The sequence below is a fragment of the Carcharhinus amblyrhynchos genome, chromosome 6, assembly GCF_965287045.1.
Source record: "Carcharhinus amblyrhynchos chromosome 6, sCarAmb.v2.hapA, whole genome shotgun sequence".
Taxonomy (NCBI): Eukaryota; Metazoa; Chordata; class Chondrichthyes; order Carcharhiniformes; family Carcharhinidae; genus Carcharhinus; species Carcharhinus amblyrhynchos.
This window is the reverse complement of record NC_137329.1, coordinates 110,121,621-110,141,807: the sequence shown is the minus strand read 5'-3', so window position 1 is coordinate 110,141,807 and position 20,187 is coordinate 110,121,621. Positions and strand designations below refer to the sequence as shown.

General features: G+C 42.8%; 1 protein-coding gene across 2 annotated transcripts in view; it reads left to right on the top strand.

Moving 5' to 3' along the window:
• LOC145344212 (ras association domain-containing protein 9-like) overlaps positions 1 to 15,504 on the top strand; it is a 33,017-nt gene extending 17,513 nt beyond the window's left edge. For both annotated transcript variants that reach the window (XM_080191183.1, XM_080191184.1), the window contains exon 2: positions 10,446 to 15,504. In XM_080191183.1, the coding sequence (XP_080047309.1) occupies positions 10,490 to 11,728 (1,239 nt within the window). In that variant the 5' untranslated portion in view covers positions 10,446 to 10,489 and the 3' untranslated portion in view covers positions 11,729 to 15,504. The remainder of the gene's footprint in view (positions 1 to 10,445) is intronic.
• Positions 15,505 to 20,187: the final 4,683 nt, after the last annotated feature.

The following is a 20,187-nucleotide window of genomic DNA, read 5'->3' as shown; positions in this document are numbered from 1 at the left end:
TGAATGGCCTCTTTCTGCACTATAGGGATTCTGACATGTAATGTTATCATCTCATACAATTGCTTAGGTTTGCAACAGCTTATATAAGAACAGAAGCAATAGTAACAGCCAGCCATGTTAAGGTTGCTCTGCCATTCATGGCTTGTCTTATTTAAAGAGACAATCCTTTAAAACAGAGATGAGGAGGAATTTCTTCTGCCAGAGGGTAGTGAATCTGTCGAACTCTTTGCCGCAGAAGGCTGTGGAGGCCAGGTCATTGAGTGTCTTTAAGACAGAGATAGATAGGTTCTTGATTTTTAAGAGAATCAGGGGTTATGGGGAAAAGGCAGGAGAAGGGGGATGAGAAAAATATCAGCCATGATTGAATGGCAGAACAAATTTGATGGGCCGAGTGGCCTAATTCTGCTCCTATGTTGAAACATTCGTGCCAACATTCCACTTGCCTTCCCAATTATCTGCTGAACACATTTGCTAGTATTTTGTGCGATTTATGCATGAGCACCCCCAAATGCCTCTGCGTTGCAGCTTTCTGCAGTATTTTTCCACTTAAATAATATTCAGCCCCTGTGCTCATCACCTTTCTGCCCCAGGTCCAAGCAACGTGACCTTCTGAGAATTCTCCCAACCCTCAAACTCCTCCCATCCACCTCAAAAATATGGTGGTCAGAGTTCTCTGATCCTCCTGGGATGCCCCAGTGGCATGTGGTGACTTCAGCGGGAGTTCCCATTGACAGGGGTGGGAGCAGAAGATGCCACCTCACTTGAATGGCGCCGTGCCAAGAAAAGCACTGAGGGAAGGCTAGAGAATCTTGCCAGTGACATGATATAATGTTCATGTCATTCTGAATCCCCCAGCTCATTGTTAGCAATGGCAAGGGAGATCAGGAAATTGTTGCAATAGTTGTAGGGCCACATCCCAGGCAGCACTCTTGAAAGCGTCAAAGCTAAATTTAATAAAAGGATGTGCTCACTGCTGATCCACTCGCTGCATCTGCCAAATTGGAAACTTGCCTCATCAAAAAGCGATTAAATTCTGATTGACGTCAGAACATAGTTAGAACACTTCCTCATGGGAAGTAAATGAACCTACACATGTGTAAAAAGGGAGGAACAGGAAGTAGTGCAGCAACAAGCACAGCATTCCAAGCCTTTCTTCAGCCCAGTCACATAATATCCCTGGGAAGGTGAAAATGCGGAGAAAGAAATTCTGGCCAATTTAAGAAAAGCTTTGAAAGGTTCTGACTTAGTAAAGCAACTAAAAATGCTCCAGGACACCAGAATAACTTATTGTTTCCAGCTACTCTGCTCCTTACCTTTCGAGCAACATGTACTCTCTCATAAACTCTCTTCTGAAGGCTTGTAGGAAATTCATGGTCACTGCACGCTTTGGAACTGCCTGTTCCAAAGGATAAGGACACCACGTAAAGAAATACTTCTTGTCATCAAACCTTATTCGGCCAAGTAATTTTATATTCACACATTCTAATCCATAAACCCTATCATAACTTACCAACCTTAATGAAATTTTTAGCCTTCTTCATCATAAAAGCCTCAAACATGTCTTCTCTGAGATTGGATTTCTCTAATGTAAATACATCCAACACAAGCAAATCCTGATGACCAAGAGCTTAAAGAAGGATTACCCTATTAGTTGCCCACTTATGTATTTTTTGTGGAGCCACATTATCCCTTATCACATGTAGGTTCCAAAAGCTCAATATAAAACTCAAAGAGTGCAGAATATGCAGGTTGTGTTCTCAGCCCCCTGCTATACTCCTTATACACCTATGACTATGTGGCAGAAGGAGGTCATTTGGCCCATCGAGTCTGCACAGACCACAATCCCACCCAGACTCTACCCCATAACCCCAATCATTTATCCTCGCTAGCCCCCTTGACACTAAGGGGCAATTTAGCATGGCCAATCCACCTAACCTGCAGTAGAACCACAGAATCCCAGTTCCAGGCAAGGTCAGAGATCCTAGGTTTCAGATAATCTACCCTAAAATGATGTGCTTTTTATTTGTTCGTTAAACAATTGCAAAGAACTAAACAACGCCTACAGTAGAGAACCTCCAACAATATTCATATTTAGATACATTGACCTTCAGGTATGCTTACTTAAGTTATGCACCGAACCCCAAAGAAGTATCTCTGCATTACTGAAACCCAGCTAGTAATATTAAAACTTGATGGTAACTTGGTGGTAAAGAAGACGTATGGCAAGTTTTATTGGTGGGAGCATTGAGTACAAGAGTCAGGATGTCATGTTCCGGCTTTATAAAACTTTGGTTAGGCCGCACTTAGAGTATTGCATTCAATTCTGGTTGCCACATTACAGGAAGGATGTCGAGGCTTTGGAGATGGCGCGAACAAGGTTTACCAGGATGCTGCCTGGATTAGGTAGTATGAGCGATAAAGTGAAGCTGGACAAAATAGATTTGTTTCCTTTGGAGCAGCGGAGGCTGAGGGGAGACCTGATAGAAGTTAAGAAATTATGAGAGGCATAGGTAGGGTTGACAGCCAGAATCTTTTTCCCAGAGTTGAAAAGTCTAATATGAGGGGATATGCACTTAAGGTGAGAGGGAGAAAGTTCAAAAGAGATGTGAGAGGCAAGTTTTTCACACCAACAGTGTTGGGTGTCTGGAACGTGCTGCCAGGGATGCTGGTGAAGGCGGATATGATACAGGCATTTAAGTGGTTTTAAGATGAGCACATGAATATGCAAGGAATAGAGGGATATGGATCAAGGGCAGGCAGATGGGATTAGTTTAATTTAGCATCATGTTTGGCACAACATTGTGGGCCGAAGGGCCTGTTCCTGTGCTGTACTGTTCTATGTTCTATGTTCTAATACTAAGTTTATAAAATGCTCAGAAAATTCAACAAGCCATCCAATCTCAGTTATTCCTGGGCTTCATACCAGTCCGGAGCTACCTCCCACCAGCTATGGATCTACCAAAACTTTCAAATTCTGGAAAGGTCCCAGCAGATTGGGTAACGACAAAGAGCTCAAGAACAGAGAAACAGAAAGCAGGAAACTATAGGCCAGTCATTGGGAAAAAGCTAAAATTCATTATTAAGGAAGTAATAGTGGGACTTTTAGAAACTCATCATTAAGCAGAGTCAACATGGTGTTCTGAAAGGGAAATGATATTTAACAAATTTAATAGATTTCTTTGAGAATGTGATAAACAGGGTCGATAAAGAGATGGAAGATTAGATTTGGATTGCTGGACGTAGTTCAGGGACTAATTCCTGAGCCTTATTGTCTCTTTGTGCATAAATTACAGAAAAGCAATAAACTCTAAAAGGAAAATAGCAACTAAACAGCAGTCTTTTTGACAGAGTTATTCATCCATTTTTTTGAAGAGGTTAGTTAACATGGGAGTAGGGACATAGGAACAGGAGTAGGCCATTCAGCCTGTTCCACCATTCAATTTAGATCATAATGTCTCCGTAACCCAGAACTAGCAGCATTTGATCGGTGCTTATTCCACTTGCCCGCAAAACTTCAAATTGGGAGGAAACAATAGCTTGTAATCCCTTATCTGATGTAGGTTCTTTACTTTTAAACTGTTATTTTGGTACCAGCCGTATCAATTGATTATATGAAGCCTTAAGAGCCTGAGTGATAAGCTCCTTTGAGATCAATTTTAGCATTTGGTTGATGTCATTATTGACCTTTGCAATTGCATGTCCCCTTCCACCCCACCAAACATAGTACAAAAAAGATTGAGTTATGAGAAGTCTTATGAAGTTCATGTGATTTTTTATGCTCTCCTCATGTCTGTGCGGGTTTCCTCTGGGTGCTCCAGTTTAAAGTCTGACAACACCAGGTTTTAGTCCAACTGATTTATTTGATAGTAAACTCACAAGCTTTCGAGGGCACTGCCTCTTCATCAGGTGAATGGAGAGTTCTGGCCTCGGACAGAGCATATAAAGCACAGACAGTTTGGAGATTACTGATTAGAATGCGAATCTTTGCACCTAACCTGCTGTTCAAGTGACTCCAGTTTCCTCCCAGTCTTAAGATGTGCAGGTTAGATGGAATAGCAATGCTAAATTGCCTCTTCATTGTGAGGGCCTGGTAATATACTCTGTCAGAGAGTCCATGCACAATCGATGGGTTGAATCATATAATTTCTGGTAGAAATTATATGATTCTATGAATTGCATCTATTTAATATATTGTTTGGTTTATGGAATGTGCTTAGAGCTCATACAAGGAGCAGGAGAAGGCCATTCAGCAAGCTTGCTGTGTTATTTAATAGGGTCATGGTAATAGGTCACATAGCAACCTCACATCTGCATCTCACCTGCCCCTGATGACCTGACATTCTCTTTATTCATCCACTTCTGCCTTAAAAATATGTGGGTTTCCTTCAGGTGCTCCAGTTTCCCCTTGTGATTTGACTTGAGTTGATTTATTATTGTCACCTGTATTCGCCTACAGTGAAAAATATTGTTTCTTGCATGCTATACAGACAAAGCATACCGTACTTAGAGAAGGAGAGGAGAAAGTGCAGAATGCAGTGTTGCTGTCATAGCTAGGGTTTAGAGAAAGATCAACTTAATGCAAAGTAGGTCCATTCAAAAGTCTGATGGCAGCAGGGAAGAAGCTGTTCTTGAGTTGGTTGGTACCTGTCTTCAGGCTTTTGTATCTTTTTCCTGATGGAAGAAGGTAGAAGGGAGTATGTCCAGAGTATATAGAGTCCTTGATTATGCTGTCGCTTTTCTGAGGTAGTGGGAAGTGTAACAGAGTCAATGGATGAGAGGCTGGTATATGTGATGGACTGGGCTGCATTCATGACTCTTTGTAGTTTTTGGTCAGAGCAGGAGCCATACCAAGTTGTGATACAACCAGAAAGGAAGCTTTCTATGGTGCATCTGTAAAAGATTAAAGTTTATTTATTAGCGTCACAAGTAGGCTACATTAACACTGCAATGAAATTATTGTGAAAATCTCTTAGTCACCACACTCCGATGCCTATTCCAGTACAATGAGGGAGAATTTAGCATGGCCAATGCACTTAACCAGCTTGTCTTTTGGACTGTGGGAGGAAACTGGAGCACACGGAGGAAACCCACTCTGTGCAGACTCGGCACAGACAGTGACCCAAAGTGGGAATCAAACCTGGGTCCCTGGTGCTGTGTGACAACAATGCTAATCACTGTGCTACTGTGGTGTGAATCGTAACAGACATGCCAATTTTCCTTGGTCCCCTGAAAAGGTAGAGGGACTAGTGCTCTTTCTTAACTATAGCGTCAGCATGGAGGGACCAAGACAGATTGTTGGTGATCTGGACACCCGGAAACTTAAAGCTTCCGATCATTTCCACTTCATCCCATGGTCCAAAGATGTGCCATTAGATGGAATGGCCTTACTGTCCCAAGATGTGTAGGTTAGGTGGATTAGCAAGGTAAATGCATGCTGTTATAGGGATAAGGTGGAGCAATGGGCTTGGGTAAGATGCTCGTTCAGAGCGTCAGTGCAAATGTGATGGGCCAAATGATCTCCTTCTGCAGTGTGAGAATTCTATGGTTCTGTATATTTCAATCACCTCTTACTCTTCTAAACTCCAACAGATACAAGCCTAAATGGCACAACCTTTCCTTGAGACGTAACCTGATCACTTCACGATGCTCATAGAATCCTACAGTGCAGAAGGAGGCCATTTGGCCCATCGAGTCAGCACCAAACATAATCCCCATAACCTCATATCATTACCGTAACTAGTCCCCCTGACGCTAAGGGCAATTTAGCATGGTCAATCCACTTAGCCCGCACATCTTTGGAGTGTGGGAGGTAACTGAAGCAGCCGGAAAAAACCCACGCAGACACAGGGAGGAAGTGCAAACTCTACATAGATAATGACCCAAGCCGGGAGCCGAACCCAGTTCCCTGGCGCTGTGAGGCAGCAGTGCTAACAACTGTGCCATCGTGCCGCACTGTGGTAGAAAAATGTGTGAAACTCAAAAGCAAACCAAATAAATGAACAAAAGTTCTCTAAATCATTCTTTTGTTGACCTACAAAGTTGATCTAAAGGACTATCTTAAATCCTCCTTCTCATTTCCTACTACATACTGTAATTTTAACATTCCTTTGAACCAACTGAGGTCAAGCACGGCCGTGCATAGTGAAATGTCATTTTTATTTATAGGTCCATTCAAATAATAACATGGCATTCTCAATTTTCTAAGAATCCATTGTTCTAATCTAATCTGTCGAAAAGTAACTTTGAAGGTTTGGAATGCTCTGTACCTAAATCCGGATTGTATTCATGAGCTAATAAAAAAAAACGTTTTAAACGCTGAGAGTACTTGGAATGCATTTTCCTTCAAGGCTTAATCTATCAAAGTAAATATATTCATAAATAATCATTGCATTTCTTAAACAATTCCGATTGTAGAATGTCTGTAAAGGGATTTCAAAGGCAAATGTTAAATCTGTGCAATGAGACCTTAAATGAACATATAATTTACTGAAAGATGTATCATGGAATGTTAAACAACATGTTTTGTAAAGTAAATTGTGTTTATCACAACAAAGCAAAGTTTATAATTAAAAGTCAGGAAGGTGTATTTTTAATTGGCATTTATGCATAAGCGTAATAAGGTGTCTGATTAATTGCTTTGTTATTCATCATATAAAGTAACCTGAAATTCTGAGGGGTCCAATATTGTGGAATGTGTGTTACATATTAATTTATTGTCTTATATCCTAATAGGCATTATAGAGTCCCAAAGTGCAGAAGGAAGTTCGACCTATCAAGTCTGCACCGACAACAATCCCACCTAGGCCCTATCCCCATATATTACTCTGCTAATATATGTTAATAAAGAGCAATTTACCATGGCACACCTTTGGACTGTGTGGGGTAACCAGAGCGCCCAGAGGAAACCCACGCAGATATGGGGAGAACATGCAGACTCCGCACAAACAGTGACCAAAGCTGAGAATTGAACCCGAATCCCTGGCGCTGTGAGGCAGCAGTGCTAACCGCTGTGCCACCACTGTTACCATTGTATATTGTATGAGGTAGTGCATCATACAGGACTTACATTAAGCAATTTGAGATGCTTAAGTGGCACGCTCCCTGAATATAGTTGTAATATTTCTTAAAGAAAAGGCCATGCTGTTGAAACTTTTCATCTTGCACTCATCAGAAGAGCTCACAAGATGAACCTACAGTGAAGGAAATAGCAATTTATACAGCATGAGAAGGGAGTGCTGGTTGTTTGGCAAATGGATTCTAATTGATGGATTGTTGCTGTAGAGAACGCGGCAGAGAACATTAACTGCCAAGCTTTTATTCAAATTCTCTTTTTTCAACAACACTCAAGTTCTGTACAAGAAAATAACTATAATTTTCATAATTTATTTTCTATTCAGCAACCAATATCAACATTTTAAACTACATAGAAAATGTAGGAATTATATGTGTAGGAAAAAGAGGAAAATCAATGTAAATTATATGAAGGTTGCTCGGGACTGATAGTTACAGGAGAATTTTGAAGTAGAAATGAGAACTATTGATTGTTTTGCATCATTCTGATACCAGGCATGTCATTGGCTAGTTGTCAAGCAAAATATTCTTGAGACCAAATTCCTTAATTCTGCCCACAAACAATGAAGCAGAAATTTTTATTCATTCTTGGGATACGGGTGTGGCAGACATTTATTGCCCAGAAATATTGCACTTCAGATGCCAAGGGTGAGTTACTATCATTAACTTCCAGCAGATCACAGTGCTGTTAAGTAGGGATTTCTGGGATTTTCACCCAGCAATGTGAGGTGATCTCTGCTCTTGATCCCAAGGTCAGGACACCTTTGATATTCTAATGTGCATGGACATCAGTATAGCCAGCGTTGGATGCCCAGTTCATATGGGAAGGAAGATATGGCAATGTAGAGCTACCTGCAAGTATCATGAGGCTAAATGCGAAAAGTCTGCACATAATAAACAATGTTTAGAGGAGAGAACCCCTACAGTACGTAGGAGGCCATTTAGCCCATGGAGTCTCTCCCGACCACAATCCCACCCAGGCCCTATTCTCGTAACTCCACACATTTACCCTGCTAATCCCCCTATTGGCCATGCTAAATGTTCCCTCAGTGTACTCGGACAGGCGCCAGAGTGTGGCAACTGGGGGATTTTCACAGACACTTCATTGCACTGTTAGTGGAAGCCTACTTGTGACTAATAAATAAAACAACAAACTAAGTTTTAAGAAGCAGCTAAGAAATGAGAAAAAAAGTCCAAATGAGAGGAAAAGTTCCTTGTTCAACATTTAAAGATGGAAAGATGGTAGGAGTGGAGGGCCTGAATGACATTACTGTTACTAGAGAGGTGGTGCTCGACAGACTGGAGGGACTGATTGTGGACAAGTCCCCAGGACCGGATGGAATGCATCCAAGGGTTCTGAAAGAAATGGCAGTAGTGATAGTGGAGGCCTTGGTGATTATTTTCCAAACGTCGCTGGATTCCGGGGAAGTGCCGGAAGATTGGAAAACGGCTAATGTTACGCCATTGTTTAAGAAGGGTGGCAGGCAAAAGGCGGGGAATTATAGGCCGGTTAGTTTAACATCTGTTGTAGGAAAAATGTTAGAATCCGTGATCAAGGAGAAAATAGCGAGGCATCTTGAGGAGAATTGTTTGGTAGAGCAGATGCAGCACGGTTTTGTTAAGGAGAAGTCGTGTCTGACGAATTTATTGGAGTTCTATGAGGATGTGTCTAGGGCGGTGGATAGAGGAAAGCCGGTGGATGTGGTGTTTCTTGATTTTCAGAAGGCGTTTGACAAGGTGCCTCACAAGAGGTTATTACAGAAGGTCAGGGGGCATGGAGTTGGGGGTAGGGTGTTAGCGTGGACAGAGGATTGGCTGTCAAATAGGAGGCAGAGAGTGGGGGTTAATGGGTGCTATTCGGATTGGCGGTTGGTGACTAGTGGAGTGCCGCAGGGGTCGGTGCTGGGGCCTCAGCTATTTACCATTTATATAGATGATCTGGAGGAGGGAACCGAGTGTATGGTGTTGAAATTTGCTGATGACACCAAGATTGGTGGAATGGCAAATTGTGCGGAGGATGTGGAGAGTCTGCAGAAGGATCTAGATAGGCTGGGCGAATGGGCCAGGAACTGGCAAATGGAATTTAATGTTGGCAAATGTGAGGTTGTCCACTTTGGTAGGAATAATGGTAGGAAGGACTATTACTTACATGGCGAAAAACTGCAGCATGCGACGGTGTCCTTGTGCATGAGTCGCAAAAACCCAGCCTGCAGGTGCAGCAGGTGGTCAGGAAGACAAATGGGATGCTGGCCTTCATAGCGAGGGGGATTGAATATAAAAGTAGGGAGGTCTTGCTGCAGATGTATAGGGCACTGGTGAGGCCGCAGCTGGAGTACTGTGTGCAGTTTTGGTCGCCGCACCTACGCAAGGATATTTTGGCCTTGAAGGGAGTGCAGAGGAGGTTTACTAGGCTGATTCTGGAATTGAGGGGGTTGAACTATGAGGAGAGGCTGAATAAACTAGGCTTGTACTCGTTAGAGTTTAGAAGAATGAGGGGAGATCTCATTGAGACATATAAGATGTTGAATGGGATGGGCAGGTTAGAGGTGGAGAGGCTCTTCCTGCTTAGAAAGGACAGTAGGACTAGGGGGCACAGCCTCAAGATAAAGGGGGATGGTTTAGAAAGGAGTTGAGGAGGAACTTCTTCACTCAAAGGGTGGTGAATCTCTGGAATTCTCTGCCCGTTGAAGTGGTGGAGGCTGCCTCGCTCAATATTTTTAAGACGCGGGTTGATGGGTTTTTGATAAGCGAGGGGATTAAGGGTTATGGGGAGAGGGCGGGAAAGTGGAACTGAGCCACGACAGATCAGCCATGATCTTATTGAATGGCGGGGCAGGCTCGAAGGGCTAGATGGCCTACTCCTGCTCCTATTTCTTATGTTCTTATGTTTTTATTAAAAGATCGATTTGAGCGGACTTCAAACGCTTTTCGAAATACAAAGAAAAATCCAGTAAATATTCTGAAGGCATATGATATTTTCAGGAATTTAATTGAGCAGGTTGCGTGACAGGCAAGGTTCTCAGGTAGTTTGCCTTCACATTAAAGCTGACAGATTGTTCTGTCAGGGTATAATCGTAGGTTTTGGCAGATCAGTAAAAGCACATGGATGAATGAGGGAACAGAGGGGATTCCTGCAGCCTTTAACTTGAGGTGGAGCAATTTGGGGGTGCTAATTAAGAGATGCTTTGGGTTAAAGAGACAATATTTTCAAAGAGCAATGCAGTATAAGGAGCAAGGTTTGCCCTCAGGGAGTTTTTTCTTGTTATAATACCTGCAGTCACGTGATGGTGTTAACTTGCTACTCCGCTCTGTCAAGTTTCTGACTTGTATTTTTCACAAGTGTCCTAATCCACTCTTTACTTTCTTTTCTGCAGATCTCTCCCTCGGTGGACTGTCTCTCTCTCTCCCGAGTGTGGCCATGGACTCCCCGGAGGGTGCTCAGATCTCGGTGTGGGTGTGCCAGGAGGAGAAGGTGGTGTGCGGCTTGACCAAACGCACCAGCTGTGCTCAGGTGGTGAGAGCCCTGCTGAAGGACCACCTCGCCAACACCTCGGGGGGCACCAGGCTGCTGCACGCGGCGCCAGGGGAATATTGCATCGTGGAGAAGTGGAGGGGCTTTGAGAGGCTGCTGCCACCGCCCACCAAGCTGCTGAGGCTCTGGCTGTCCTGGGGCGAGGAGCAGCCCAACGTGCATCTGGTCCTGGTCAAGTGGGGCGCCTCGGTGCCCGTGCCAGGGCTGAGGGCAGCCGAGGCCAGGGTGGTGCAGAGCCAGGGGGAGATGCCCAGCCCCGCCCAGTACATGAAGAGGCTGCCGGCGGAAAAACAGAAGAGGATGGTCAGGAAAGCCTTCAAAAAGCTGGCCAGGATGAAGAGACTGCGGCAGGGCAGGGAAGGGATGGAGACCCTGGTCCACCTCATTATCTCCCAGGACCACACCATCCGCCAGCAGCTCCAGAGGATGAGGGAGCTGGACGGAGACATTGACAGCTTCCAGTCCCGCATGCACTGGGAGAGGACACAGAAGGAGGGGGAGAATTATGTCCAGGAGACCTACCTCCTGGAGGGCAGAGAGGACCAGCAATCACAGCAACTGGAGAGCAAGAGGGAGATGTTGCTGCAGCTGGAGAGGGAGCTGCAGCAACACCGCAAAACCATCCAGAAACTCAGCCAGGACATTGAGCAGGAGCTCAGGCAGGCCTGGGAGACAGATGCCAAGGAGAAGGGGCAAGAGCACCAACCCCCCAGCCCAGACCAAGAGCAGGCAGAGACCCAGAGGATGCAGGGCGAGTTGGAGAAGGGGATGCACACTGCTCTGCAACTCCGGGAGGACTTGCAGGACGTCCAGGAGCAGGTCAGGCTGCGGGAAGCCTCACTGAGGGAGAGGGCGGAGGAATGCGAGAGCTTAGCCCGGCAGCTGGAGGCACTGAGCCTGGCAGAGGAAGCGGAGAGGGCAGCCTCCCTGCCTGGGCCGGAGAAGGACTTGGTGGAGAAGTGGCCGCCGGATCCTGGCAGCGCTCCATGCGGGAGCCGCTCACACCCTCTGTCCCCCTCCGATGTGAACGACACTGACTCAGACACTGGGATCAGCTCCACACACAGCCAGGACTCTGAGCCGCCTTGTGTCGAAGTGCTACCCACTGCACAGAACTATCTTTAATTATCAGAGTCCTTCTTGTGCGAAAACAGGATGTAATCTTTAAACAAAATCCATGGATAATAGGTGTGTCTTTTTTAAAAAAAACACTACCCAGAATATCTGACTTTAAATTCAATGCTTCTTTCCACATGTTTAAGAAGATTTATGGAGTTTAATCCTTTGGTTTTTTTTGCACTTAGATTATTTAAATTAATGTAATTAGTCCTGAGTTTTCTGACCAATTAAGCTCCAAGCACAGATTAGACAAAATGTTTTATAAATATCGCTTCCTGACAATAACATTACACTGCTTAAGAAAGAGGCAAAATGGATTAAAGTCGTAAAACTGATTTGTGATCCAGAGACACAGACAACACACTGATTGTTAGAATTATAGGATCCTATAGTGCAGAAGGAGGTCATTCGGCCCATCAAGTCTATACCAAATACAATCCCACCCAGGGCCTATCCCCATAACCCCCTGCATCTACCCCAGATAGACCCCCTGATATTAAGGGGCAATAATGTATGGGCAATCCACTTAACCGCACATCTTTGGACTGTGGGAGGAAACCAGAGAAGACCCACGCAGACACGGGGAGAATGTGCAAGCTCCACACAGGCAACGACCCAAGGCTGGAATTGAACCCAGATCCCTGGTGCTGTGAGGCAACAGTGCTAACCACTGTGCTACCATGTCATTTTTAGAGTCTCAGCTGACAATTGTGGAACCAATGAATTCATTCCAACAATCCCGTGTGCGGCAGATCACAGTGAGATTGTACTCCGATCGCATCATTTCTTAAGTGTGAAAGACATTGATAATGCAGATAAGGAATCTGTGTTTGCTTAGGGTGACAGACTTGGAGAAGTAACTTCTGTGCAGTAAGTTCCGAACTACCCTGTTCCTTCAACATACTAAGAAGTTATACCAGTTCACTCTAATATAAAAATATATCATTTAACCAATTAGTAACATGAACAAAGGGAACTATAATAGGTATCATTGTTGCAATAAAATAAATAATATAAATTAAAATGCTGACATGTTTTTGGCGAGGTGCCAAAAATGAACAATAACTTGTTAAGGCTCGTTTAGCTGAACAATTAATAGATTGGCATGTACAGAAGTCAGAACAGGGTGATTATTTTGCACTGTGTACGTGAACTGCAATTTCATACATCGAACAAAAGAAAAATAAATTCTAGGAATGGATTGCGTGTTATCCTATCAGAAAGTGAAATAGATTGTAGAGCTTATAATGACACACAAGTAAAAATTGTATTGGTTTAAATGTGGCCATTTCCTAATTTACAGTATTAACATTCTGGAGTAAGTTTGCACCTTTTCCATCAGAAATAAATACTGGGAATGGATTGCATGTTAACCTATCAGGAAGTGATAGAGTTGGGCAGACAGCAGGAAGGCAAATCTGTTGGGGAGGAATTCACACTAGCAACAGAGGCTGCCTAAGTCCCCTCGCTCTGAAATGAATGAAAGACTATTGCTTTGTTGCAGTGTCACACCTTCCTGTTAGCCAGATTTTCCCTCCGACATTCCATCCAAGTGATACTTATATGGTGGTACAGTCGCACAGTGCTGCCTCACAGCATTAGGGACCCAGGTTTAATTCCTTGGGCTTGGGTCACTGTCTGCATGTTCTCCCCGTGTCTGCATGTGTTTCCTCTAGGCGTTCCGGTTTCCTCCCACAGTTCGAAAGACATGCTGATTGGGTGCATTGGCCATGCTAATTTCTCCCTCAGTGTATCTGAACAGTTACTGGAGTGTGGCAATCTGGGGATTTTCCCAGCAACTTCATTGCAGCGTTAATGTAAGCTTACCTGTGACACGAGTAAATAAGCTTTAAAACTGGCTAAAAAGAGAGAAATGTCTATTTTTCATCTTTATCTTGATGGTTTTAGAATTAATTTCAAAAGTTCTGACTGCATGAATTTCCATTGTGTGCTGCCCCACTCTAACATAAGTCATACACATGCCATTGCTCAACCACTGACCAGCTCCTGGTCTAGCTCCTTTTGCATTCCTATTGCCCCTATTGCATTCCTTATGGGGTTTTTATCTTTACAATACCTTTTCCTGCATGGGTTGCAACCAAAATCAAAGAGACCCTTTCATGATGTAAGAGGGAGCAACCACACTCATTTGACTCAAGTACCCTGCTGGATGTCAAACCTGTTTTCAGACTTTCAGTATACCACTCAATAGGGGGTTGGATAGAGTGGGGCATGAGCCCTCCGATTCCGAGGCAGGAAGGAATACTCCCACTGTCCCACTGAATCTGGATGCAAACACCCCCCCTTGGATAGCAACCTTTTATTTAGAGATCCTATTCCACTTTTCACTCCCCAGGACTGTCTCAAGTGGCACTCAAGTCCTTTATGCGTAACTGAGGGAGATGGGGGTGCTCCTAGTAATTAATGGCTCCCTAATTGTGATTAATTGTTTAAATGTTCTATCTATATATTCCTTTATGGAATGTAGACGTCACTATCAAAGACAGCTTTTATTGCCCGTCCCTAATATCATTGCTGCAAAAACATACTATATTCCTAAAATATCTGAAAGAACATTACAAACAATTCAAAATGGCCATCACAGTGCAATAATATTCAAGTTTTCTAAATAAATCATTTTGCTTTCTGAGATGCTTCAATGCAATCAAAAGAACAATACAGACATTTCAGAATAGTCATTCCAAAAAATGCAATGGCATTTAAGTTAATTTGTAGAATTGTACAGTGCAGAAGGAGGCTACTCAGCACATCGAGTCTACATCCACCCTCTGACAGAGTGCCTTACCTTCTTTCCTGCTCTATCTCCGTAATCCTGTACATTCGCCATGGTCAATCCCCCTGACAAATTTTGGGACACTAGGGGACAATATAGCATGACCAATCCACCTAACCAGCATATTTTTGGACTGTAGGAGGAAACCAGAACACCCAAAGGAAACCCACGCAGACATGTGGGGAACATGCAAACTCCACACCCACAGTGACCTAAGCTGGGAATTGAACCCAGGTCCCTGCAGCTGTGAGGCAGCAGTGCTAACCATTGTGCCACATAAATTAAGTTGCACTCTGGTGAGTATGGTGCTTCAGCCACACTTGCCCATGACAGGGTGGTGGTCAGCCACCTTCTTGGCAGTGGTTTGGGAGGCCTTTTCAAAGGACAACCACATGAAAAGCCAACCACACTGTTGTGATTCTGGAGTCACATATAGGCCAGACCAGGAAAGGACAGCAGATTTCCTTCCTTAAAGGACATTAGTAAACCATTGGATTTCTATGCCAATCTATTAGCTAAATGATAACCATTTTCTGATAATATATTTTTATTCAGGTTTATTTCATTCACTGAATTTAAATTCTCTAGCTGCATATAGTGCTGGATTGACTTTAACCACATTGTCAGACTACTTCTGATAAGTTTAGGAATGTCAGTTTCGTGACACTTTGTATTTCAGTCGAAAGATGACTAAAAAATAGTCAGGTATTTAATGTTCTTAGGTTGATGTGCAAGGGTGGCATTGGATTATGTGCAAAATTGGCTGAAAGTGTAGTTAACATTATATACCAACAAGCAAGTGGAATTTGTTTCATTTGTCTTATTTCCTCCAGCCTTATAAAACTCAATGCCAACTAATCATTACTTGCCACACCTTTTCCAGTCTTGGGGATACTCTGCACTTTGACGTTTGATTTTCAGAAACATCAACAGTCTCTGGGACCGTTAACAATGACATTACAGTACCAAAAGCCACTTTACTGTCTTGTTGAAAATATGATGTGGAGACATTATATGACGTTGGACTGGGGTAAACACAGTAAGAAGTCTCTCAGCACCAGGTTAAAGTCCAACAGGTTTATTTGTAGCAAACGCCACTGGCTTTCGGAACTGGCTGTTCCTTCATCGGGTGGGTGGAAGTTCTTTGTAGCATTTGCTACAAATAAACTTGTTGGAATTTAACCTGGTGTTGTGAGACTTCTTACGTTGTTGAACATGTACAAGTTGCATTGGGAATATGGTAAGGGCAGGTCTCCTTTGATAGCAGCTGATTGACATTTTCCCTAATAACTATTTTCACCGCGATGACTAATTCTTTTTCAGTAGGTAGGATGTTATTTGCATGTTATTGGAAAATGGAAAACACAAAATAGCAAACGACAGTAAGCATTCTTTACAGGGTGTTGTGAATTTTCATAGCAGCATGAATTGCATTGTTACGTTGCCCCCACAACGACTTAGTGTTTACAATAGAAGGAATGCATTAGGTATTGTTCAGTGGCCCTCCTGGTCTGCTTCCAAACAATTGTGCATGAAATCTTCCAAATAATTGCAAAGGCACTTATTTTAAGTTCCCCTGGTGGTACAGCAGTCAAGTCTGCCTGGTTTGTTTTCCGCATTAGAGATCATTAAACATTTACATGACAATACATTTCTACCGGAATACTTTCTTCTGTTTCCTCACAGATTCACGGAGATGATATTGTGTAATTATTATACCATAATTCTGGATTATAAAAGCATTATGTGAAACAATTAACATAGACAGTGATTTCCAGATTCACACACTGACTTTAGATTGTAAAGAAATTATTTCAAAGGCAACATAGCAAAAATGGCAGCACCCCAATGCATCACTGTAAGGTTAAAATGAACTGCAAATGCAATGGACCTCGACAGGATTAAATGTGCATTGTGCCCAACCAAAAGAGAATGTGCTGTTTCCTTTGTTTAGTTAATTTCAAATTTAAAAACAACTTGTTATGCTAAACCCAGAAGTTTTTGCAGCTTATTACTATTTCACCTTAACAACTCTCTGCACCTACTAAACTTGTTCATAGAATCCTTGCAGTGCAGAAGGAGGCCATTCTGCCCATCGAGTCTGCACTGACCACAATCCCACCCATGCCCTATTTCTGTAACCCCTCATACTTACCCTGCTGATCCCCCTGACACTAGGGTCAATTTAGCATGGCCAATCAACCCACCCTGCGCATCTTTGGACTGTGGGAAGAAACCAGAGCACCCAGAGGAAACCCACGCAGACACAGGGAGAATGCGCAAATTTCACACAGACAGTGACCTGAGGCTGGCATTAACCCGGGTCCCTGGCACTGTGAGGCAGTAGTGCCAACCACTGTGCCATTGTGTTCATGGCATGCTTGAAATAAATTATGTAGTTGAAGGAAAATTGAAGGCTTTGCTTGGTATTCATTGACGAAGGGACAAACCCCGAAAGTTAGTGGCATTTACTACCAAATAAACCTGGTGCTATGAGAATTCTTACTGTGATTCTACATCAACAACAGAGCAATAAAAAAGATTGGTTATGACATTATTAATAAAATGTGTCTGAAAGTTTCCTTAGACATTTTTCATGTACACCCTGTGAAAAAATTGATTATGATAATTGTGATCCTGTTGTAAAAGTTGAGTAAAATTCTTGCTTGTACTCTGTTATCTCATGGAAAGTTTACCTCCTTTCATACATTTGTGCTCAGTTTATTAAGCTTTCTCCCTATGCTTCTTGTGCAATTATGTTGCCAACTGAACATAAATAAACGTGTTCAAATGAACAAAGAATGATTCCCACCTATCCCTTTAATAACATAAGACTCAATTGTACTGTCATTTTTCATTGATTTATGCCTTCTTCCAAAAATGATTCATAGAATCACGACAGTGCAGAAAGAGGCCACTCAGCCCATCAAGTCTGCACCAACAACAATCCCACCCAGACCCCATCGTACAACCCCATATATTTACGTCACTAATCCCTATAACCTACACACCCTGTGACACAAAGGGGCAATTTAGCATGGCCAATGCACCTAACCCGCACACCTTTGGAATGTGGGAGGAAACCAGGAAACACACATGCAGACATGGGGAGAACATGCAAACTCCACACAGACAGTCACCCAAGCGGAGAATCAAACCCAGGTCCCTGGTGTTATAAGGCAGCAGTGCTAACCACTGTGCCACCATGCTGCCCATTGTTCGAAGTTATTGTATTACTAAATTATGAAATTGCTGCTGAATTTTTATCCTGCTACCCTTAATCTCCTTCTCAGAAAGATTCTGCATAGTGGTAAATATGAAACACACAGTAGATAAACATGACAGGAGATCAAATTGCAGATTGAGCTTCCCTCTTTGCTGAAATCACAAATTCTCTTGAATTCATCTTCAGCAGCCCACAGCCTTTACTCTTAACACAAAAAATTACAGCTTGTATCTGAATATCGAAAATGGAAAATTAAATATTCTGGTCATTTATTTGATTGCAGTTTGTGAAGTTCTGCTGTGTGAAAATTAGCGACCGCATTTCCAACATCACCACAGTGGCTACTGTTAAAAAAATCAATCTCATAATTGACAAATTAAATGAAAGTATACTTTTGAATGAATTGAAACAAAAATGTTTCACATTACTGATTTTTGAACAATTTCTAACTTTATACATTTTTAAACAGCAACGAACACACCTCGAGCCCACATTTTAATTTCAAAGTGCATCAATATTTCTCAAGACTGCAACATCCGGATTTATGATGTTGAAACCATGACTATGTCAGTATTAAAAATGATTTATTTATGATATGTGAAATGATTGATTTATGCTCACAATGAAACTTAATGAAACTTAATTTCAGAACGCGGGTGTTTTTTGAGAGTTGTGCATGTACAAACTAGAAGCAAAACAGCTCGAAAGGTGTGGCTTATATATTTAATAATCTTTCTCTTGCCTTGTTCACTTGTGGCAAGCAGAAGGATTATTTTTAATTTACAGTGAATACATTTTTCAATATTGCATTTGGAGACCACTGATTATCTGTTGGTGCCTTTTTACTCAAAACTTTGTTCATTTTACATTAAAAATTTAAAACTTACAACTGATCTCACTTGGTTTATGATGGGATAGTCACTTGACACTTACCAGACCCAGTGGACATTGTGATAATTGTATTTGATTGCTATGTTGGGAAATTTTAGGTACTGCAAAACTTGGGCTGGTTAGGTGCATCAGCCATGTTAAATTCTCCCTCGGTGTACCCGAACAGGCGCTGGACTGTGGCGCCTAGAGGATTTTCACAGTAACTTCACTGCAGTATTACTGTAAGCCTACTTGTGACACTAACAAATAAATAACTTAATTTCTTAAAGTGGAAAAAACCAGATGATGACTGCCTGATGAACATTTTAAGCAAAAACCTAATGGGGAGTATATATTTAGCACATCAAATAACTTGAACTTACAAATAGTGTTTATAGAGCAGATGAAATTAAAACTAAGAGCAGAAATATTTGAAGTTACTAATACGTTCAGTTATATAAAGTAAACATTGCCAATACTCCAGTGTGGAACCACAATTATGAAGGTCACACTTCATGCTGCTTCATTGGTGTGAAACCTCAAGCTGTGTTTTGTTCCAAGTGCGTAACTGGATGAGCAGCAATTTTTTTCAATTGAATATTGGGAGGACAAAACAATTGGGTGGAATTCCCCCATCCTGCCCCCATGGGAATCGAAGGGGCTGAGGAAGGTCCAAGCAAAGGTCCATTGACCTCAGGCGAGATTTTCCAGTCTGGGGGGCGAGTGAGGCCTGAAAATCCCACCCATTGGGTAGGATTTTTCAGCCCTTCCCACTGGTGGCATGTTCCGGTCCCGCAGAAGCCATCCCCTCGTGGTGGGTTCCCTGATGGCAGGATGTGCAAGCTACGCAAAAAACCTTAGATATTAGTAGGACCAGGAGATCCCACCAGTGGCCAATGGTGATCCACCTCCATTGCAGGAAGTGGGGCAGGGTGGGGTGGAAGGAGGGGCCAGAGAATCAAGCCATTGTTTTTGGACCCATTGCAAAATGGATTCCCTAACTACTAAAAGCATCTCTCACCCCACGGCTGAGGTTGAACCTGATAGTTAAAAACTTTACTGTTATTGCTGAGGTGAGCTTCCAGATGCATTTGCATCCCAAAACTGCCTATTTTCATCTCTACATCATCACCTGACTCTGCCCCTGTCTCAGCTTTCTCACTGTTGAAACCCTCACCTTTGTTTTTCTTCCCTACCTCTAGACTTGAATATTCCAACACAATCCTGGCAGGCCTGTCATATTCTTCCTGTCACTGTCAGAGGACACCCAAAGCTCTGTTGTCTATGTCCTCACTCACACCAAGTCCCATTCACCCATCGTTCCTGTGCCTGTTGACCTACACTCCCAGTGAAGCAACACCTCGATGTTAAAATCCTCATTTGCTTTCAAATCTGTCCATGGCCTTACCTTTCATTACCTCTCCCCATAACTCCTCCCCTTCAAAATATATCCACCCTAACTTTAATCGCTAAATTTAATTGCTCCGCTGTTGGTGGCTATGCCTTCAGCTTTCAAGGCTGTGTATGCTCTGAAATTTCTTTCCTAAATTATTCAGCCCCTGTATGTCTCCATCA